Below are 21,682 nucleotides of genomic sequence, written 5' to 3' on the forward strand. Positions count from 1 at the left end.
CCTCTTACAGGCTTCTCCTCCATCACACTCCCTTTACAAAGCATGTGCACACACAACGATGGGGTGCATTTGCAGAATTATATTTACAGATATATTCAACTTTGCACAAAAAGCGCACAACATGCAGGTAGTCAATCCATGTAATATTTTATACATTCCTAGTTTGGAAATAGTACCAGTCTGATTTAAGATTGGGATACTGTCACACCTTTCATGCATTGTCTGGGCTGAGATGTCACTAGTTTAAAAAAACCCTTGTGATCTTGAGAATATGACTGAATAGTAGTACTGCGATGTACCCATTAATGAAATAACACCTGCAACCCATTCTAAAAGATGAAAGACTTAACAGCAATCTACATTTGTCAATATATCATATCAGTTGCATGACACTGTGACCTTTTGCTCGTAACTCTGTGTCTTATGATCCTGCTCCACAGCTACCTGATGAAGGAGCAGCGCTCCGAAAGCTAGTGCTTCCAAATAAACCTGTTGGACTATAACCCGGTGTTGTGATTTTTAAACCGTGTCCCACCTAGTCCAACAGCAGCACCTCCACCTCCTTTCTAATGAACACAGCCCACACTTCCCAGTGCTGCCAGTAAACTGCCGCTGAAACAATGCAGTGCCTGCACTCCCGAAAAATGTAAACTTCTAACGGAACCAGCTACTCAGTCACTGCTCCATCTGATATACAACATTGGAAACTTAATGCAGGAGGCTGCAAGAAATGAGCAGCTTTAAAACAAAAACCGCTTGGAGCTCTAAGCTTTCAATGAGAGTCTGAGTCTGGCAGAATGTTCAGGTAACCTTTATTGTGTCCCAACATTGTTACAGCTTCAGTTGCCCCCAGCAAAAAGGCAGAGAAAGAGTAGATGTTTGTTAGACAGCTCAACAACAACGGGGAGGAGCAAGGGGCGGAGCAAGGCCAACAGCAGGCCCCCGCACTACGCCTGCATTGCCTTGCACAGTTTACAAAAATCCCTTCCCCTTCAGAGACTCCAAACAGTGTGGGAGCAGGCCACTCAGCCCAAAGACTACACACCGATCCTCCGAAGGGTAACCCACCCACGCAATTCCCCTACCCCTATTGCTCAACATTTACCCGTGACTAATGCACCTAACCTGCACATCCCTGTGCATGATATCCCAACCCAATCTCGTCCCGCCTGCCAGCACGGGGCCCATATCCCTCCAGTTGCTTTTTAAGTGTTGTAATTGTACCAGCCTCCACCACTTCCTCTGGCAGCTGATTCCATACACGTACCACCCTCTAAATGAAAAGGTTGCCTCTTAAGTCTCTTTCATATCTTTCTCCTCTCACTGTAAACCTATGCCCTCTATTTCTGGACTCTCCCACCTCAGGGAAAAGACTTTGTCTATCTATCCTATCCATGCCCCTCATGATTTCATAAACTTCTATAAGGTCACCCCTCAGCCTCTGACGTTCCAGGGAAAACAGCCCCAGTCTGTTCTGTCTCTCCCTATAGCTCAAATCTTCCAGTCTTGGCAACATCCTTGTAAATCTTTTCTGAACCCTTAAGTTTCACAATATCTTTCTGATAGGAAGGAAACCAGAATTGCACGCAATCCAACTGTACAGCAGTAACATGACCTCCCAACTCCTGTACACAATATTCTGACCAAATAAAGGAAAGCATACAAAACACCATCTTCACTATCCTATCAACCTGCGACTCCACTTTCAAGGAGCTATGAACTTGCACTCCAAGGTCTCTTTGTTCAGCAACACCCCCGAGGACCTTACCATTAAGTGTATAAGTCCTGCTAAGATTTGCTTTCCCAAAATGCAGCACCTCACATTTATCTAAATTAAACTCCATTTGCCACTTCTCAGCCCATTGGCCCATCTGATCAAGATCCCATTGTAATCTGAGGTAACCTCCTTCGCTGTCCACTACACCTCCAATTTTGGTGTCACCAGCAAACTTACTTACTATACCACTTATGCTCACATCCAAAAAGAAGTGGGCCCATTATCTATTTTCAAAGTGGAATTGACAATATATTACATGTACTGACTGCCTGCAGATTGTGCAGTCTTTCAGCAAAGTAGAATGTTTAGGGTGCAGGTTTGCTCGCTGAGCTGTAGGTTTGATATCTAGACGTTTCATTACCTGGCTTGGTAACATCATCAGTGGTGACCTCCAAGTGAAGCGAAGCTGTTGTCTCCTACTTTGTATTTATATGTTTGTTCTGGATGGGGTTCCTAGGATTTGTGGTGATATCAAAGTTATGAAGAGAGATACATATTTTGTTTAACCAAATACAATGGCAGAGCAGAGAATTTCAGAAAAGGGCAATAAATATTTACTTTTTACCCCTTATTCAACTCATTTAAGAATTTCAAATTTAATCTGAGCGAACATGGGAGCAAATGGCAACATTCGTTTGTTAATAGACTCAGCATTAATTATGAAAGATCACTTTTATCTAAGTCACAATGTTTAATCCCAAACGGAGCAATTAAGTGCAAAAGTTACTTTCAACCATTTAATAAAACACTGCAAATTTTATTTCGTATGAAAATACATTCATTTTATAATTTGGATAAGATCTTTACAAAGGAAATATATTAAACGGGTTGACAACAGTTATGCAGCTATTATTTGCCAATTGACCAACTAATTGAAATAATTTCAGAATAAATGAGCTTCATTATTATACATTGAGATATTGCATATCTTGGCTCTCACCCAAGTATTCTCCGAAGAAAAAAATGCATCTGGATAGGGACATGAATAGGAAGAATTCAGAGGGATATGGGCCAAATGCTGGCAAATGGGTCACTAGATTAATTTAGGATATCTGGTTGGCCTGGACTGAAGGGTTTGTTTCTGTGTGCTCATTACAGACGCCCCTCTTCTGGGATCCCCATACCAGCTGTTATTTTCATGAAATAATCTGACAATTGTTGACTTCCATCAACCTATTCCATCCGGAGAAAATTCCTCTCTCTGCAAAGTGTGGTTCAAGTTGGCAAATTCAATCCTCCTCCGGTCCTCAGGAACACAATCTATAATGCGCAACGTTCTCAATACCTGTTTAACGTTCAGTGGGGAAACTATTTTAAGTCCAACAGTTACACAGAATTCCACCGAAATGTTTTTGGCAAATGTACTGCTCCCACGAGGTTAGAAATGGAAGAACATCTCTGTTCAAAGTTACTGTTCGTTTGCACTTTCAAAATTCCTTGAATTTAAGGTGTTCCATTGTAGCATTTAATTATGATCCATTAAAAGCAACATCCAGTCTCATCTGAGTGAGGAACCGACTCAACAAGCGAAATAACTTTTCTGTCTGCTCTTGAGATGTGACATCCTCCCCCTCTCTCTGTTGATGCAACAGGATTACCAGAGCTGGAAGTACCACTCTCAGAATACAATTGCTGATCGACAGTTTACTTCTGTTGCTTAACGTAAGGATTTAAAAGCTGCTAGCCCGATCTCGCACAAAGCACAAAAACAAACTGTGCCTGCACAGAGGAGAAATTTCACTTGGAATAGATCACAAAATAAGAACTGTTAGCAGTCCCACAACTCATGTTTCCCACGGACAAAGTTAAAAATCACTCAACACCAGGTTATAATCCAACAGGTTTGTTTGGAAGCACTAGCTTTCGGAGCGCCGCTCCTTCATCAGGTAGTTTTGGAGAATGAGATCATGATCACAATTTATATCCAAAGGAGTCGAGCGTTATGGAAATGTGACACATCAAACAATTTTAGATGAAATCCTTCATCTTTTAGAATAGGTTTCTGCTCTTTGGTTTGTTAATCCCAGAACTTGTTTTTTGTTACCTTCTCAAGAATGTCATTCAAATGCAGAGCTTTTCTAACAATAAGTGTGAATTCTGTCTGCGTCTGAATGTTGAGTCAGACTCACATTTTTCTACATTTAAATTACATTTTTGAGAAGGTAATTTACAGATTAGGGTGTAGAGGTTAGGGTGGATAGGCTGTGCTAAATTACCCATAGTGACCAAGGATGTGAAACTTAGGGTGGATTGGCCATGGGAAATACTGAATAAGGGGGTGGGTATGTGTGGGATGCTGTTCAGAGGGCCAGTGTGAAATAGATGGGCTGAATGACCTGTTTCCACATTGTTGGGATTCTATGACTCCCACCACAAAGGAGCATTTTATTGGCATCAATCCTGTCAAGCCCCTTTCAGAATTCTACTGGTTTCAATAAGATCACTTCTGGTTCAGAGAAGGAGACAGCACAGAAATAGACCCTTTGGTCCAACTCATCCATGGCGACCAGGGTTCCCAAACTAAACTAGCCTCACTTGCCTGCGTTTGGCCCAAATCCCTCTAAACCTTTCTATTCATGTACCCATCCAAATGTCGTTTAGACTTTGTAAACGTACCTGCATTGTCCACATCCTCAGCAAGTTCATTCCACGTGTAAACCGTCCTTTGTCAAAACTTTGCCCCTCAGGTTCCTTTTAAATCTCTCTCCTGTCACTTTAAAGAAATATGCCCCCTAGTCTTGAGCTCCCCAACGCTCAGGAAGAGCCCTTTGCTATTCCCCTTACCTCCACTCCTCGTGATTTTATCAATCTCCATGATGTCACCCCCCAACCTCCTGTGCTCCAGTGAAAAAAGTCCCAGCCTGTCATTATAACTCAAACCCTCCAGTCCTGGCAACATCCTGGTAAATCTTTACCGAACCCTCTCTAATAGTATTCTTCCTATTACAGGGACACGAGAACCATACTCAGTACTCTGAAAGTGGCCTCACCAACATCCTGTACAACCTCAACATGATGTCCCAACTCCTATACTCAATGGGGTCAACAATGAAGGCAAGTGTGCTAAACGCCTTCTTAACCACCCTGTCTCGCAGCGAAGCAACTTTGAAAGAACTGTGTACCTGAACCCCACCATGTCTCTCTCTTACAGCATGACACAGGGCCCTACCATTAACTGTACAAGTCCTGACCTTCCTTGCTTTAGCAAAACGCAAGCCCTTGCTTTTATTCATACCTCACTCATACACATGTGCTCTCTCAGACACGCACACATACACCCCCAACACACTCACAGGCATATACTCCATCACACTCTTATGTGCACTCATGCATAAACTCTCATCACTTTTTGGGCAAATTTGTATTGGCAGAATTATGTTTGCAGATACATTCAATTTTGCTCAAAAAGTGCACAGTCTGCAGGCAGTCAATCCATGTAATATTTTATGAATTCTTGCTTTGGAAATAGAACCAGTCTGATTCAAAATTGGGACATTGGCAGACTTGAACCTCACACCTTTATCTGGGCTGAGTTGTGACTTTTTTTTAAAAAAAACTGAAGTCATCTTGAGAATGTGAATCAAAAGATGTTATGGGATTTACATATTAATGAACTGAAACCTGCAACGCATTCTAAAAGGTGAAAGACTTAACAACAATCTTGGTTTGTTTAATATATCCTATCAGTTGCATGACACTGATCTTTTGCTATAAAATCTGTGTCTTATGATCCTGCTCCACAGCAGTGTTCCAAAAGCTCACACTTCCAAATAAACCTGTTGGACTATAACCTGGTGTTGTGTGATTTTTAACTTCGTTCAGGCGAGTCCACCACCGGCTCCTCCACATAATTTCTAGTGAGCACAACCCACATCTCCCAATGCTGCCAGTAAACTTTACAATGCCGATGAAATGACACACTCTGCACTCCTGAAAAATTCACTTTCTAACGAAACTGGCTGCTCATTTACTGATCCATCTGATACGCGACATTGGAAGCTTAGTGCAGAAAGCTGAAAGAAATGAGCAGCTTTAAAACAAAAACCTTGGAGCTCAAAGCTTTCAATGAGAGTCTGAGCCGGGGGTAAATTCAGGTAACTTTTATTGAGATCCAACTTTGTTACAGCTTCAAACCCCCTCAGCAAAAAGGCAGAGAAAAAGTAGCTGCTTTTTAAACCGTTCAAGGTCAAAGCGCACACGCTACCCCACCACCCCCCAACCCACCTCACTTCTTTACTATTGGTCACCACCAAGTTGTCCCTTTGTAATTGGGTCCTTGGTACAGCCTTAACCTGGAGGAAGTGTTGCCTCACTCAGCAATTTCAACCCATACCCTGTATCGTACCATCTGCTGCAGTGGGATTCAAACCCGGGAGCCCCTGAAACTGGGTTGATAGTCCAGTCGATACTGGCACTCAGCCATCACGCCTTCAATCCCCCTGCAATGGTACATGAACTCCCTGGTGCCTCCGGAGGTTGGTAGAGCTAGCGAAGCCCTTCCCGCACAGGGGGCAGCTGAAGTGCCTCTCTCCTTTGTGGATCCGCTGGAGGGTCAGCAGGCTGGAGGCTTGGGTAAATCTCTTCCCGCACCCGGGGCAACTGAAGGGCCTCTCCCCCATGTGGACCCGCTGGTGCCTCAGCAGGGTGGAGGAATCGCTGAAGGCCTTCCTGCACACTGGGCAGCTGAAGGGCGTCTCCAGAGTGTGGATCCGCTGGTGGGTTAGCAGGGTGGAAGAAGTGCTGAAGCCCTTCCCGCAAACGGGACAGGGGAACGGGCTGTCCCTGGTGTGGCTGCGCCGATGAGTCTTCAGGACAGATGGGACACAGAAGCTTTTCCTGCAGTCGCCATACTTCCATCGTTTCTCCACAGGGCTGGATTCCTCGGGTTTCTCCATGGCCGAAGCTTCAGTTACACACAAATGCGTGTGGAGCCCCTCCCCACAGTGAATTCCTCTTCCCAGGCCGTAGAACTGTTTCAGGGTCTTCACTCAGTGCACTGCAACAGTATGGTCTATGATCCAGTCCCACGGATGCTGGAAACGTACTCAAACAGGAACCAAAACTTTGCTCCTTCTCACAGAATCATAGTTGAAAATCGTTGCGGTCCCGATGGATTGAGTGACTGTCAGACATTGACGTCAAAGTGAGGACTGCAGACGCTGGAGAGTCAGTGTCGAAAAGTGTGCCGCTGGAAAAGCACAACAGGTCAGGCAGCATCAGAGGAGCAGGAGAGTCAATGTTTCAGGAATAAGCCCTTCAAATTTGTTGATTTTGAAGCTTCAGTCTTCAGATCTTCAAATACACTGTTAAAAACAGGTTACAAAAGTCATCACTATCAGTGCAGGGTAGAAATTCAGAACAAGCAATTCTACTTTCTGTGGAATATTCTATTCTTTAGCTGTTCCACAAAATTCAAAGCACTCGCACACCCTCTTCCCCCTCTGTTCTCACTCTGCTCTATCTAATTCTCCTGAAGGTGCTGATTCAGGATCTTACAGGGGCAGAAAAGCAAAAACGTCAAGACTGACATCTCTCTGAATTTTGGATACCTCCACCTGAAAGTTAATATCTTTCACAACACTGGGATCCTGCCGAGAGTGAGCAGGTCTGATTTTGGGAAGCAAAAAAAAAAGTGTCAATTCAGGGTGAACCTGCAATGCAGTTTCTTGAGAAAGGACCAGACACAAAATGATTATCGACCCCGGGAAGGTGGGAGTAAAATGAGACGTCAAGGCATTAACTCCAACACACTTCAGTCAAACGCTTCTGCTCCCAGTCAGGGCAAAACATGTTCTGAAAGTCCAGCCTTCACAACCACACTCCTGATTCCACTGAAGACAATTAGAGTCACAGAGCGCAGAAACAGACCATTTGGCCCAACCTGCCCAGATATCCTAAATTAATCTAGTCACGTTTGCCATCACTTGGCCCCTATATGGGCTGGGTGCTGGCAGCTGGGACTAAATTGTGTTGGCTATCTTGTCAGCAAGGATGCGTTGGACCGAAGGGTCTGTTTCTGTGCTGTACATCTCTATGACTCCAGTTGCATTTGCCATCACTTGGCCCTGACCCATCTGAACCCTTCATTTTCAGATGCCCGTCCAGGAGCCTTTTAACTTGTCATCGTATCAGCACCCATCACTTCCTCTGGCAGCTCACGCCATCGTTCAAGCGACTCCATGTTGAAAGCGGTATGCCTTAGACTATATACAGGCCCAGGAGGGTGAGGTCTGCACCATTGTCCGAGATAAATGCACTATGGGCATTCCCGATCTGACTGGCAATATTACTAAGATACAAGAAGAGATCCAGGTATTCCTTGACAGAATGACTGAAGGGACCAGTTGGGGAAACTGCAGATCGGGTTGATGGTACAATTGGCTTATCAATTTAGCTATGTCTGTTTGTCGGTATTGGTATTGTTAGGTATTTAATTGCTAGGCTTATGAGGTCCCTTAGTGATAAAGATTTGCCCCAGAAGATGCTCCTTTTGCGATCTGATGGCTCACCCACACGTGTCGATGGCGATGATAAATATGACCAGATGAGCTGCGAAGACGGTGGTGCCACTCTACAGGATGTTGATGGCTGGACCACCTTGAAGGGCATTCGTTTGGAGTATCCTTCACTTTCAGTGATCGTGGTGCAATCAAAGGGAGGAATGAGGATGTGGGCATCTGGGTGATAAAGTCTATAGCCTTAAAACTTGTCTTTAAACATTCAGACTAAAATGTAATGCTGAATTATTAAATACATTTACTGCACTAGAAAATAAACTGGCAGGAAGGCTCAGAAAGAGGGCAGAACTTAAAGATAGGGACACCTGGGCTCACCAAGTGATAACAGGATGCTGTAAGGCAATTAAGAACGTTTGCCTCAGCATCGGTGAATCTGTGTGAACAGGACCCCAAGTGATAACATTCACAGCCGTTCCCTTGTGAGACCATTTTAGTGCTGAGGCTGTTGATTCCCGTAGAAAATTAACTCTTAGTGTTTATCTGCACTGGATTGAAATGAATTGCATTTTGGGACTTTCTGATGATATTGAGTAGCCATTACTGGTTATTAAATACAAACTCTGTAAAAGGAAATATTGATAAAGCTTTACCTTACTTGCTGCAGCCGAAGCTCCAGCGGAGGAAATAGGCCGCGGGCACACTTCCGGCTTCGGGATGGCCACGCTCCCTGGTCCCGCCCCTCCACCTCCAAGGTGACGCGTAAGCCCCGCCCCCTCCAAATGCAGATCGTAAACCATGCCCCTCTGTGTAAACCGCGCCCACCCAGGTGTATTTGGAAGCACTAGCTTCTGCAGCGCTGCTCCTTCTGCGGGTAGCTGTGTTGCAGGATCATAAGACACAGAGTTAACAGCAAAACATCACAGTGTCATGCAACCGATGCAATATTTGGAACAAACCTGGACCGCTGCTGAGTCCTTCATCTTTTAGAAGGGGTTGCAGGTTTCAGTTCATCAATATATAAATTCCAGAACTTTAGATCAGATTCCCTACAGTGTGGAAACAGGCCCATCGGCCCAACAAGTCCACACCGACCCGCCGAAGAGCAAAACACCCAGCCCCATTCCCTGTCACCAAACACTACTGGGCAATTTAGCATGGCCAATTCACCCTAACTCACATGTCTTTGGACTGTGGGAGGAAACCCACGCAGACGCGGCGGGGGGGGTGGGGGTGGATTGAACCGGGGGCTCTGGTGCTGTGAGGCAGCAGTGCTAACCACAAAATAAAGAGGAATAGGGATGTAAGGCAGGATTTCAGGGAGCTAGCGTGGAAGCTGAGGGCTCGAACAAACAGAGTGGTTATCTCTGGTTTGTTACCCGTGCCACGTGATAGCAAGGCAAGGAATAGGGAGAGATATCAGCTGAACACGTGGCTACAAGGATGGTGCAGGAGGGAGGATTTCAGGTTTTTTCAGGATAATTGGGACTCATTCTGGGAAGGTGGGACTTGTACAAACAGGACAGTCTTCACTTTAACCAGAGGGGTACTAATATCCTGGGTGGGAAATTTGCTGGTGCTATTCGAGTGGGTTTAAACTAGCTCAGCAGGGGGATGGGAACCGAGGGTGTAGCTGCAATGTACAGGAGAATGAGAGTAGGAAGGACAGGGACAGGATTTCAGGGTCACAGGAATGTGCTGGCAGACAGTGAAGTGATTTGAAGTGTTTCTACTTCAACGCCAGAGTATCCGCAATAAGGTAGGTGAGCTTGCAACACGGATAGGTACCTGGGACTTGGATGTTGTGGCCATTTCGGAGACATGGAGAGAGCAGGGTGAGGAATGGATGTTGCAGGTTCCAGGGTTTTGATCTTTCATTAAGAACAGCCAAGGCGGTAATAGAGGGAGAGGCGTGGCCTTGTTAGTCAAGGATAGTATAACGGTGGCTGACAGAACTTTTGAAGAGGACTCATCTACTGAGGTAATGTGGGCTGAGGTTAGAAACAGGAGAGGAGAGGTCACACTGCTTGGAGTTTTTTTTATAGGCCTCTGCAGAGTTCCAGGGAGTTGGAAGAGGGGATTAGCAAAATTTTTTAGGGTAGGAGTGAAAGGAACAGGGTGGTCATTATGGGGAACTTTAACTTCCCCAACATTGACTGGAAATGCTTTCACTCTAGTACGTCGGATGGATCAGTTTTAGTCCCGTGTGTGCAGGAGGGCTTTCTGACACAGTATGTTGAAGGGCCGACAAGAGGGGAGGTCACACTGGATCTGGTGCTTGGTAATGAATCAGGCCAGGTGTTTGATTTAGTGGAAGGTGAGCACTTTGGAGAGAATGACCATAATTCAGTTAGGTTTCATTTAGCGATGTAAAGGGATAGGAACATGCCACAGGTCAAGAGTTATCGATGGGGCAAGGGCAATTATAATGCAATTAGGCAAGACTTAGAATGCATAGAATAGGGTAGCAAAATGCAGGGGATGGGAACAATTGAAGTGTGGAGCTGGTTTAAGGAACAGATATTGTGTGTCCTTGATAGATATGTTCCTGTCAGGCAGGGAGGAAGTGATAAGGTAAGGGAACCGTGGTTTACAACAGAAATTGCATCTCTTGTTCCAAAGAAGGAGGAGGCTTATGTGTTGATGAGGCAAGATGGTTCAGAAGCGATGGAAGTTACAGATCAGCTAGGAAGGATTTAAAGAGACAGTTAAGAGCAAAGAGAGGACATGAACAGTCTTTAACAAATAGAATAAAGGAGAACCTAAAGTTTTCTATAGGAATGTGAGGAATAAAAGGATGATTAGGGTAGGAATAGGGCCAGTCAAAGATAGAAGGGGGAAGTTGAATGTGGGCCCTGTGGAGATTGGAGAGGTGTTAATGAATATCTCTCATCGGTCTTCATTCAGGAAAAGGAGAATATTGTAGAGGAGAAGAATGAGGTACGAGATATTAGACTTGAAAGGATCGAGGTTAGTTGCACACAGATGTTATCATTTCTAGAAGGAGTGAAAATAGGCAAGTGCCCTGGGCCGGATGGGATTTATCCGAGGATTCTCTGGGAAGCGAGGGAGGAGATAGCAGAGCCTTTGGTTTTGATATTTGAGTCGTCATTGTCTACAGGCTTAGTACTTGAGAACTGGAGGATTGCAAATGTTGTGCCCTTGTTCAAGAAGGGCAGCAGAGATGACCCAGGTAATTATAGACCAGTGAGCCTTACTTCTGTTGAAGGAAAGCTTTTGGAAAGGAATATTAGAGATAGGATATACAATCATCTAACAAGCAACAATTTGACTTCAGATAGTCAACATGGTTTCATCAAGGGCAGATTGTGTCTCACAAACCTCATTGGGTTTTTTGAGAAGGTGACCAAGCATGGAGATGAGGGTAGGGCAGTTGACATGGTGTACATGGACCTCAGTAAAGGTTCCACATGGTAGGCTGTTGGAGAAAATGCAGAGGCATGGGATTGAGGGTGATTTAGCAGTTTGGCTTTCTGAAAGAAGGCAGCGAGTGGTGGTTTATGGAAAATATTCAGCCTGGAGTCCGGTTACTAGTGGTGTGCCACAAGGATCTGTTTTGGGACTACTGCAGTTTGTCATTTTTATCAATGACTTAGACACAGACATAGGTGGATGGATTAGTAAATTTGCAGATGACACTAAAGTCGGTGGAGTACTGGACAGTTTGGAAGAATGTTATAGGTTGCAGGGGGACTTGGATAAACTGCAGAATTGGGCTGAGAGGTGGCAAATGGAGTTCAATGCAGCTAAATGTGAGGTGATTCACTTTGGGAAGAATAACAGGAAGGCAGTGATCTTGGAGTCCAGGTGCATAGATCCCTGAAAGTTGCCACGCAGGTGGATAGTGCTGTTAAGAAGGCACACGTCGTGTTAGGTTTCATTCGTAGAGGGATTGATTTCTGGAACTGCAATATCATGGTGCAACTATACAAAACGCTGGTGCAGCCACACTTGGAATATTGTGTATAGTTCTGGTCCCCATATTTCAGGAAGGATGTGGGAAGCATTGGAAAAGGAGCAAAGGAGATTTACCAGGTTGTTGCCTGGTCTGGAGGGAGGGTCTTATGAGGAAAGGCTGAGAGACTTGGATCTGTTCTCATTGCAAAGAAGAAGGCTAAGATGGGATTTGATAGAGACATACAAGATGATCAGAGGATTAGATAGGGGAGACAGTGAAAGACTCTTTCCTAGGATGCTGATGTCAGGGGGCATAACTTCAAATTGAGGGGTGATAGATTTAAGACAGATGTTAGAGGCAAGTTCTTTATGCAGAGAATGGTAAGGGCGTGGAATGCCCTACCTGCTAAGGTAGTCAACACAGTCACATTCGGGAGATTTAAACAATCCTTAGATAAGCGCATGGTTGATTTTGGGATAGTGTTGGGGAACGAACTGAGAATAGTTCACAGGTCGGCGCAACATCAAGGGCCGAAGGGCCTGTTCTGCGCTGGATTGTTCTATGTTCTAAACTTAGTGCAGGAGGCTGAAAGAAATGAGCAGCTTTAAAACAAAAACCTCTTGAAGCTCAAAGCTTTCAATGAGAGTCTGAGTCCGGTGGTAAGTTCAGGGTAACCTTTATTGCAACCCAACTTGGTTACAGCTTCAGATCCCCCCAGCAAAAAGGCAGAGAAAAAGCAGTTGCTTTTTGAACAACTCAAGGTGAAAGTGCACACACCACATGTCCCCTTGTCCCACCCCCCTCACTGTCTTTACTCTTGGCCAGCACCAAGTTGTCCCTTTGTAATTGGATCCTTGGTACAGCCATACCCTGGAGGAAGTATTGCCTCACTCAGCAATTTCAACCCATACCCTGTCTCCAAGTAAGTTTCTCCCCGCTCATTTGCCAGGAAGGGGCAGTGTAGAGTCAACCAGACTGCTGTGGGTCTGGAGTCACGTGTAGGCCAGACCAGGTAAAGGATGCAGCTGGAACGACTGAGTGAATCCTTTCCCACAATGGCGGTTTCCTTCCCTAACAAGGGAGGGAGGGAATCAGATGGGGGCTTTCTCCCCCGCACCACCCCCTCCCTGAAACGGTCTCATCGTTAGATTCCGAACTCCACATTTCTCACCGAATACCAATTCTGCCATCTGTCGTGGCAGGATTTGAACCCGGGAATCCCTGGAAGTGGGTTGATAGTCCAATCGATATTGGCACTCGGCCATCATTCCTTCAATCCCCCTGCAATGGCATGTGAACTCGCTGGTGGGTCAGCAGGTGGGAGGAGCGGGAGAAGCCCTTCCCGCACTGAGAGCAGGTGAACGGCCTCTCCCCGGTGTGGATCCTCTGGTGTCTCAGCAGGTTGGAGGATGTGCTGAAGGCCTTCCCACACTCGGGGCAGCTGAAGGGCCTCTCCCCCGTGTGGACCCGCTGGTGGCTCCACAGGTTGGAGGAGCGGGTGAAGCCCTTCCCGCACTGAGAGCAGGTGAACGGCCTCTCCCCGGTGTGGACACGCATGTGGATCATCAGGTTGGAGGAATCGCTGAAGGCCTTCCCGCACTGAGAGCAGCTGAAGGGCCTCTCCCCCGTGTGGATCCGCTGGTGGCTCAGCAGGTTGGAGGAGCGGGTGAAGCCCTTCCCACACTGAGAGCAGGTGAACGGCCTCTTCCCCGTGTGGACCCAGTGGTGCCTCAGCAGGGAGGAGGAATCACTGAAGGCCTTCCCACACTCGGGGCAGCTGAAGGGCCTCTCCCCTGTGTGGAGCCGCTGGTGGCTCTGCAGGTTGGAGGAGCGGGTGAAGCCCTTCCCGCACTGAGAGCAGGTGAACGGCCTCTCCCCAGTGTGGGTCCGCTGGTGCCTCATCAGGGAGGAGACGTCGGTAAAGGCCTTCCCGCACTCGGGGCAGCTAAAGGGCTTCTCCCCCGTGTGGATCCGCTGGTGCTTCTGCAGGGCGGAGACGTTGGTAAAGGCCTTCCCACACTCGGGGCAGCTGAAGGGCCTCTCCCCCGTGTGGATACGCTGGTGCTTCTGCAGTGCGGAGACGTTGGTAAAGGCCTTCCCACACTCGGGGCAGCTGAAGGGCCTCTCCCCCGTGTGGACGCACTGGTGGCTCCGCAGGGTGGAGGATACACTGAAGGCCTTCCCACACTCAGGGCAGCTGAAGGGCCTTTCCCCGGTGTGGACCCGCTGGTGCCTCATCAGGGAGGAGACGTGGGTAAAGGCCTTCCCGCACTCTGGGCAGCTAAAGGGCCTTTCCCCAGTGTGGACCCGCTGGTGCCTCATCAGGGAGGAGACCTGGGTAAAGGCCTTCCCACACTTGGGGCAGCTGAAGGGCCTTTCCCCCGTGTGGACCCGCTGGTGGCTCCGCAGGTTGGAGGAGCGGGTGAAGCCCTTCCCGCACTGAGAGCAGGTGAACGGCCTCTCCCCAGTGTGGGTCTGCTGGTGCCTCATCAGGGAGGAGATGTCGGTAAAGGCCTTCCCGCACTCGGGGCAGCTAATGGGCTTCTCCCCCGTGTGGACCCGCTGGTGCCTCATCAGGGAGGAGACCTGGGTAAAGGCCTTCCCGCACTCAGGGCAGCTGAAGGGCCTCTCCCCGGTGTGGACACGCTGGTGTGTCAGCAAGGTGGAGGAATGTCTGAAGGCCTTCCCACAATCTGGGCAGCTGAAGGGCCTCTCTCTGGTGTGGACACGCTGGTGTCTCAGCAGGGTGGAGGAATGTCTGAAGGCCTTCCCACAATCTGGGCAGCTGAAGGGCCTCTCCACCGTGTGGACCCGCTGGTGGGCCAGCAGGTGGGTGGAATGTCTGAAGGCCTTCCCGCAGTCGGTGCACGGGAATGGCCTCTCCCCGGTGTGACTGCGCCGATGAGTCTCCAGGGCAGACGGGACACGGAAGCCTTTCCCACAGTCGCCACACTTCCACGGTTTCTCCACGGGGTGAGATTCCTCAGGTTTCTCCATGGCCACAGCTTCAGCTGCTCACAAACACATGGGGAGCCCCTCCCTGCTGTGAAATCCCCTTTCCAGGCCGTATAACTGTTTCAGGCTCCACACACACTGTGCTGCCACAATTGGGTCTCTCGTCCAGTCCCACTGATGCTGAAAACGTCCTCAAACAGGAACCAAAAAGCATTGATTCCTCTCACAGAAATCACAGTCAAAAATCGTTGTGGTCCCATTGGATTGAGTGACTGTCAGACATTGACATCAAAGTGAGGACTGCAGACGCTGGACAGTGAGTCAAAAAGCACAGCAGGTCAGGCAGCGTCCGGGGATCAGGAGAGTCAATGTTTCGGGCGTAAGCCCTTCATTCTTTGATTTTGAAACTTCAGTCTTCAGATTTTCGAAACTTCAGTCTTCAGATTTTCAAATACTCTGCAAAAAGGGATTACAAAAGGGATTATCAGTGCAGGGTAGAAATTCAGAACAAGCAATTCTACTTTCTGTGGAATATTCTTTTGTTGTTTCACAAAATTGAAAGCACCATTCCACTCTCTCTCCCCCTCTGTTCTCACTCCGCTCTAACTAATTCCCCTGAAGGTGCTCATTCAGGACCTTACAGGGGCAGAAAAAGCAAAAACATCAAGACTGACATCTCTCTAAATTTTGGATACCTCCACCTGAAAGTTAATATCTTTCACAACATTGGGATCCTGCTGAGAGTGAGCAGGTCTGATTTTGGGAAGCAAAAAAAAAGTGTCCATTCAGGGTGAACCTGCAATGCAGCTTCTTGAGGAAGGACCAGATACAAAATGGTTAACGACCCCGAGAAGGTGGGAGCAAAATGAGACATCAAGGCATTAACACTGACACACTTCAGTAACTATATCCAACTCCATGTACACACCCAGAACGGAACTATTCCCTTGCACATTTATAGATCTTTTCTCATTTCAGAATGTGATACTGTCGCCAAGATCATGTGCAATAGGGTTAAGGGTGAGCCTAATGGGAACAGAATTCTGAGGACCATTGTCTACCAGATGTACAGCACAGAAATAGTCCCTTCGGTCCAACGCATCCATGCCGATCAGATATCCTAAATCATTAGTCACATTTGACAGCATATCCCTCTAAACCCTTGGCCCATATCCCTCTAAACCCTTTCTATTCATATACCCAGCGAGATGCCTTTTAAATGCTGTAATTGTACCAGCCACCACTTCCTCTGGCAGCTCCTTCCTTACATGCACCACCCTCTGAATATAAGAGTAGCCCCTTAGGGCCCTTTTAAATCTCCCCCCAACCCTAAACCTATTACCCTCGAGTTCTGGACTCCCCCATTCCAGGGAAACACCTTGTCTATTTATCCTATCCATGCCCCTCATGATTTTATAGAAATCTATAGGGTCACCCCTCAGCCTCTGGTACTCAAGGGAAAACAGCCCCATCCTGTTCAGCTCAAACCCTGACAACATCCTTGCCAATCTTTTCTGAACCCTTTCAAGTTTCACAACATCCATGACTCTATGACATCCTTCCTACAGCAGAGAGACCAGTACTGCACACAATATTCCAAATGTGGCCGAACCAATGTTCTGGACAGCTACAACATAATCTCCCAAATCCTGTATCCAGACGATTGGGAAAGTTTTCAAAGCCCACAAAAGACAACCGGGAAAACATTGAGGTATGAACACCGGCCGGGTGGGGGGGGGGGGGGGGGGGGGAGGGAAAGAAAGCCAAAAAAGTGCTGGAGCCAAGGCAGAGGAAGAACAGAGGATGCACAGCCGGTTTGAAGCTGCATGTGCTGCACTTATACCTGTTGCATTTACTTGTGGAAATCGGGTGCATTTGAAAAGGAAAACAGAAAAGATATCTCCTCCTCCCAATCTCTGTCCTCCTCACCTGGTAATTAACTCCCATACCTGAGTTGACAGGGTCTGCTCCCTCCCTGGATTCACTCCCGTTGCTACAAGTGAACAGATTTTCCCGCCCCAGGATTTGCCCAGACGGAAGGGTTTTCATTCATTCAGTGTCACTTCTGCGTTGTGACGTCACGAAAGGAGCGGATGGGCGGGGCCAAGCCGGGCGCACGCACTGCGCCTGCGCTGCCCTGCACCATTTGCTAACATCCCTTCGCTTCAGAGAATCCCCACAGTGTGGGAGCAGGCCACTCGGCCCAACGAGTCCACACCGACCCTCTGAAGGGGAACCCACCCAGACCCATTCCCCTGACAAATACACCTAACCTGCACATCCCTGGGCACTATGGGTAATTTCGCACGGCCAATCCCAATCAAGGCCAGTGAGCAATGTAGTGATGTGGGGAATGAACATCACAGAATGATGGAGACAAGGAGAGTAAATGTCCCAGCAATTAAAACTGGATTGCAAAGATCATTAAAATGTAAACCGAAAACAGTGTGTCTGCATGTGTGCTGCACTGTTACAAAAGTGAATGAATTGACTGCACACATTGAAGAGAATCATTATGATCTGAGACTCCTTACAGAGACATGGCTTCAGGACGACAAGGATTGGATCTTGAATATCGAGGGGGTAGTCAAACGGGAAGCTAGGTGAAGGTAGAGGGTTGGCATTGCAAATCAAAACACTGATCACAGTAATCCGGTGTCAGGTCGGATTTCAGGTCCTGGTTTCTCTGTCCTCTGTTGATCTCCCTGTTCCCACAGAGTAAGATGTTGGTCTGTTCTCAGCTCTGCTGAAGTTTTGGTTCCCCAACCCTCCAAAGAGTAACCCACCAGGCCCCATTCCCCATATTTGCCCCTGACCAATGCATGTAACACACTGGGCAATTTAAGCTTGGCCAATTCACCTAACCTGCATACTTTTGGATTGTGGGAGGAAACCGGAGCACCTGGAGAAATCTCATGCAGACATGGGGAGAATATGCAAACTCAACACAGACTGTGGCCAGTGGCTGGAATTGAACCTGGGTCCCAAGTGCTGTGAGGCAGAATTAAGAACCACTGAGCCATCATGCCGCCCAGATGTTGTTACCTTTCGTTATAAAACCTTATGTTATCGAGATTTACATATGAATGATAGTTGCAACCCACTGTAAAAGATGAAAGAGGTAACAATCCAGATTTGTTCAATATATCATTTCAGTGACAGGACACTATAATCTTCTTCCATAAATTCTGTGCCTTATGATCTTGTACTCCACAACCACCTGATGAAGGAGCAGTGCTCCAAAAGCGAGTACTTCCAAATAAACCCATTGGGCTATAACCTGGTGTTGTGTGATGTTTAACTTTGTCCAGGTTCGGGTGGATTGACCATGTTAAATTACCCAGTGTTCAGTGTTGTGCGGATTTGGTTGGATTGGCTGTGCTAAATTACCCATGGTGTCCAGGTAGGTGCAGGTTAGAGTAGATTCGCTATGCTAAATTACCCGTAGTGCCCAGTGATGTGCAGATTAGGTGGGTTAGCTGTGGGAAATAGTTTCACAGTAATAAAAGGAGTCAGCCATTTTGCCCATCTAGCCTGCCCCATTCTTCATTGTGATCATGGCCGATCTATCCATCGTCTCAGCTCCTCCTCGCAGCATTGCCCCAACTACCCTTAATTCCCCAACCATGCAAAAACCCATTTTGAATATACTTAATGAAGAGAATTCCATAGATTCACTGCACCACAGGAAAAGCAGTAGTCCTCACTTTCTCCTCCTCATCTCTGTCCTAAATCTAATCCCCCTAGTCTTGAGGTCTGGTCTCACCCACCAGCAGAAATGACTGCATAGGGTATGGCTTCATCCCCACAGTGCAATGAAATTCCACTTTCCACCAAAATCTGGGATGTACTCACTCACTTAGTCGCTGTCTCACAAATGCAAGATTTCATTGTAACTTCATTGTTGGGCGCCACGGTGGCACAGTGGTTAGCACTGCTGCCTCACAGCACCAGAGACCCGGGTTCAATTCCTGACTCAGGCGACTGACTGTGTGGAGTTTGCACATTCTCCCCGGGTCTGCGTGGGTTTCCTCCGGGTGCTCCGGTTTCCTCCCACAGTCACAAAGATGTGCGGGTCAGGTGAATTGGCCATGCTAAATTGCCCGTAGTGTTACGTTAAAAGGGGTAAATGTAGGGGTATGGGTGGGTTGCGCTTCGGCGGGTCGGTGTGGACTTGTTGGGCCGAAGGGCCTGTTTCCACACTGTAAATAATCTAATCTTCTTCTGCTCCCAGGAAGGACAAAACATCTTTGAAAGCTGCTCTGAAAGTCCAGTCTTCACAACCACACTTCTGCTTTCGCCAAAGACGATTAGTGTCATACAACACAGAAACAGACCCTTTGGTCCAATTCATCTGTTCAGATATCCAAAACTCATCTCGTCTCACTTGTCTGCATGTCGCCCATATCCCTCTGAACTCTTCGTATTCACATCCCCATCCAGATGCTTTTCAAATGTTGTAATTGTACCACCCGCCACTACTCCCTCTGGCAGCTCGCTCCATACATGCACCACTCTCTGCGTGAAGTTGCCCCTCAGGTCCCTTTGAAATCATTCCCCTCTCACCTCAAACATACGCCCTCGAGCTTTGGACTCCCTTACCCTGGGGTAAAGACCTTGGGTATTCACCATATCCATGCCTCTTACAAACGTCTATAAGGTCACCTCTCAGACTCTGATGCTTCAGGTGAGGATCTAAAATTTGAATTTAGGTTATTGTCAGATGCAACAAGTATATATAGATTTTTACTAACCACAAAATGGCTTTTCAATTTCAAATAATACAACAAAATGGCTGAGAATAATGATTGAACTCTGTGAACTTGTCCTGCTGTTTTGCAGAATTAAGCTAAAATCCAAAGATAAGAGGACAATGGAGTTTGTTTAAAATGAACACTGACATGTTAATTGACCATTTGAACTAACCTTCAGCTGCTACCATGGCACGATGATTTACGTAATTAAGACCCCTTTCCCAGGAAATATCATTGGATTAACCTGCTGTAAATCATGTCACCTTACTACATTTGATTGGTATTTTCTTGTAATTAAGGCTGTACTGTCTCTTAAAAAAACTTAAATAAATAATGTGTAATTTTTGAAGCTTTAACCGCTGTGTTGCTGGACAGAATTGTGTCAAGATGCCTTATTAAACGGATAACCTTGCTTTGTACAGACCACTTTCCATTGATTCTTTAGATCAATCGCGAACCAAAAGGCCCCTCTTCACTCTGGATAAGTTAGCCTGGCCAATTAACCCTAACCTGCACATTCCTGGGCACTACAGGTAATTTAGCATGACCAATCCATTCCTGGACACTATGTGTAATTTAGCACAGCCAAGTCACACAAACCTGCACCTCCCTGGACACAGTGAGCACTTTAGCATGGTCAATCCACCCTAACCCTGTACAAAGTTTAAAAAAAATTAATCACACACACCCAGGTTATCGTCCAACAGGTTTATTTGGAAGGACTAGCATTTGGAGTGCTGCTCCTTCATCAGATGGTTGTGGAGAATAACATCATAAGGCACAGAATTTATAGAAAAACATTATGGTGTCCTGCCACTGAAATGATATATTGAACAAACCTGGATTGTTAAGCCTTTCATATTTCAGAATGGGTTGCAGGTATCATTAATATGTAAATCCCAGAACTTCCTGTAAGACACTTTCTTGAGATAACTTAAGGTTTTATAACAAAAGGTGTCATCTCAGCTTAGACAATGCATTAAAGGTGTGAGGTCAGAGTCTGTCTGTATCCCAATCTTGAATCAGACTGGTTGTATTTCCAAAGTGGAACTTACAAAATATTACTGGATTGACTGCCTGCGTGAACTGCCGAGTCTCATCCACCAGCTGAAATAACTGGATAGGGTAGGGCTTCATCCCCATAGTGCAATGAATTCCCATTTTTCACCAAAATCGCAGATGTACTCCCTTTACTCAGTTGCTATCTCACAAATGCAAGATTTCATTGTATTCTTCTGCTCCCAGTAAGGGCAAAACATCTTCGAAAGCTGCTCTGAAAGTCTAGTCTTCACAACCACACTTCTGCTTTCACCAAAGACGATTAAGAGCCATACAGCATGGAAACAGACCCTTTGGCCCAACTTGTCCATGATGACCAGATATCCAAAATTAATCTAGTCCCATTTGCCAGCATGTGACCCTCACGGTTCCATGTACCCAGCCAGATGCATTTTAAATATAATTGTACCAGCCTCCACCAATTCCTCTGGCAGCTCGTTCCATGCATGCAAAACTGTCTATGTGAAAAAGTTATCCTTCACGTCTCTTTTAAATCATTCCCCTCTCACCTCAAACATATGTCCTCTAGCTTTGGACTCCCCTGCTCTAGGGAAATTCCTGATGAAGGGCTTTTGCCCGAAACGTCGATTTTCCAGCTTCTCGGATGCTACCTGACTTGCTGTGCTTTTCCAGCACCACTCTGATCTAAACTCTGGTTTCCAGCATCTGCAGTCCTCCCTTTTGCCTAGGTCGAACCCTCTACCTGTCTACATCTATCCCCAGCTGAAAATGTGTTGCTGGAAAAGCGCAGCAGGTCAGGCAG

At 46.7% G+C, this 21,682-nt stretch overlaps 3 protein-coding genes across 3 annotated transcripts in view; 1 reads left to right on the forward strand and 2 right to left on the reverse strand.

The window, feature by feature from the left end:
- Positions 1 to 21,682, forward strand: part of LOC148144987 (uncharacterized) — a 518,924-nt gene that overhangs the window by 82,282 nt on the left and 414,960 nt on the right. The window lies entirely within an intron of this gene.
- The window catches only part of LOC148144988 (uncharacterized), a 144,761-nt gene that overhangs the window by 61,627 nt on the left and 61,452 nt on the right, over positions 1 to 21,682 (reverse strand). The window lies entirely within an intron of this gene.
- Positions 12,923 to 15,532, reverse strand: LOC148144990 (uncharacterized). The gene has a single exon (XM_087975505.1). The coding sequence runs from the start codon at positions 15,146 to 15,148 to the stop codon at positions 13,424 to 13,426; it is 1,725 nt and encodes a 574-aa protein (XP_087831631.1). The 5' UTR covers positions 15,149 to 15,532; the 3' UTR covers positions 12,923 to 13,423.

Source organism: Chiloscyllium plagiosum, unplaced genomic scaffold, assembly GCF_037043375.1.
Source record: "Chiloscyllium plagiosum isolate Xiang-an unplaced genomic scaffold, Cpla_swu_hap1 HiC_scaffold_27, whole genome shotgun sequence".
Taxonomy (NCBI): Eukaryota; Metazoa; Chordata; class Chondrichthyes; order Orectolobiformes; family Hemiscylliidae; genus Chiloscyllium; species Chiloscyllium plagiosum.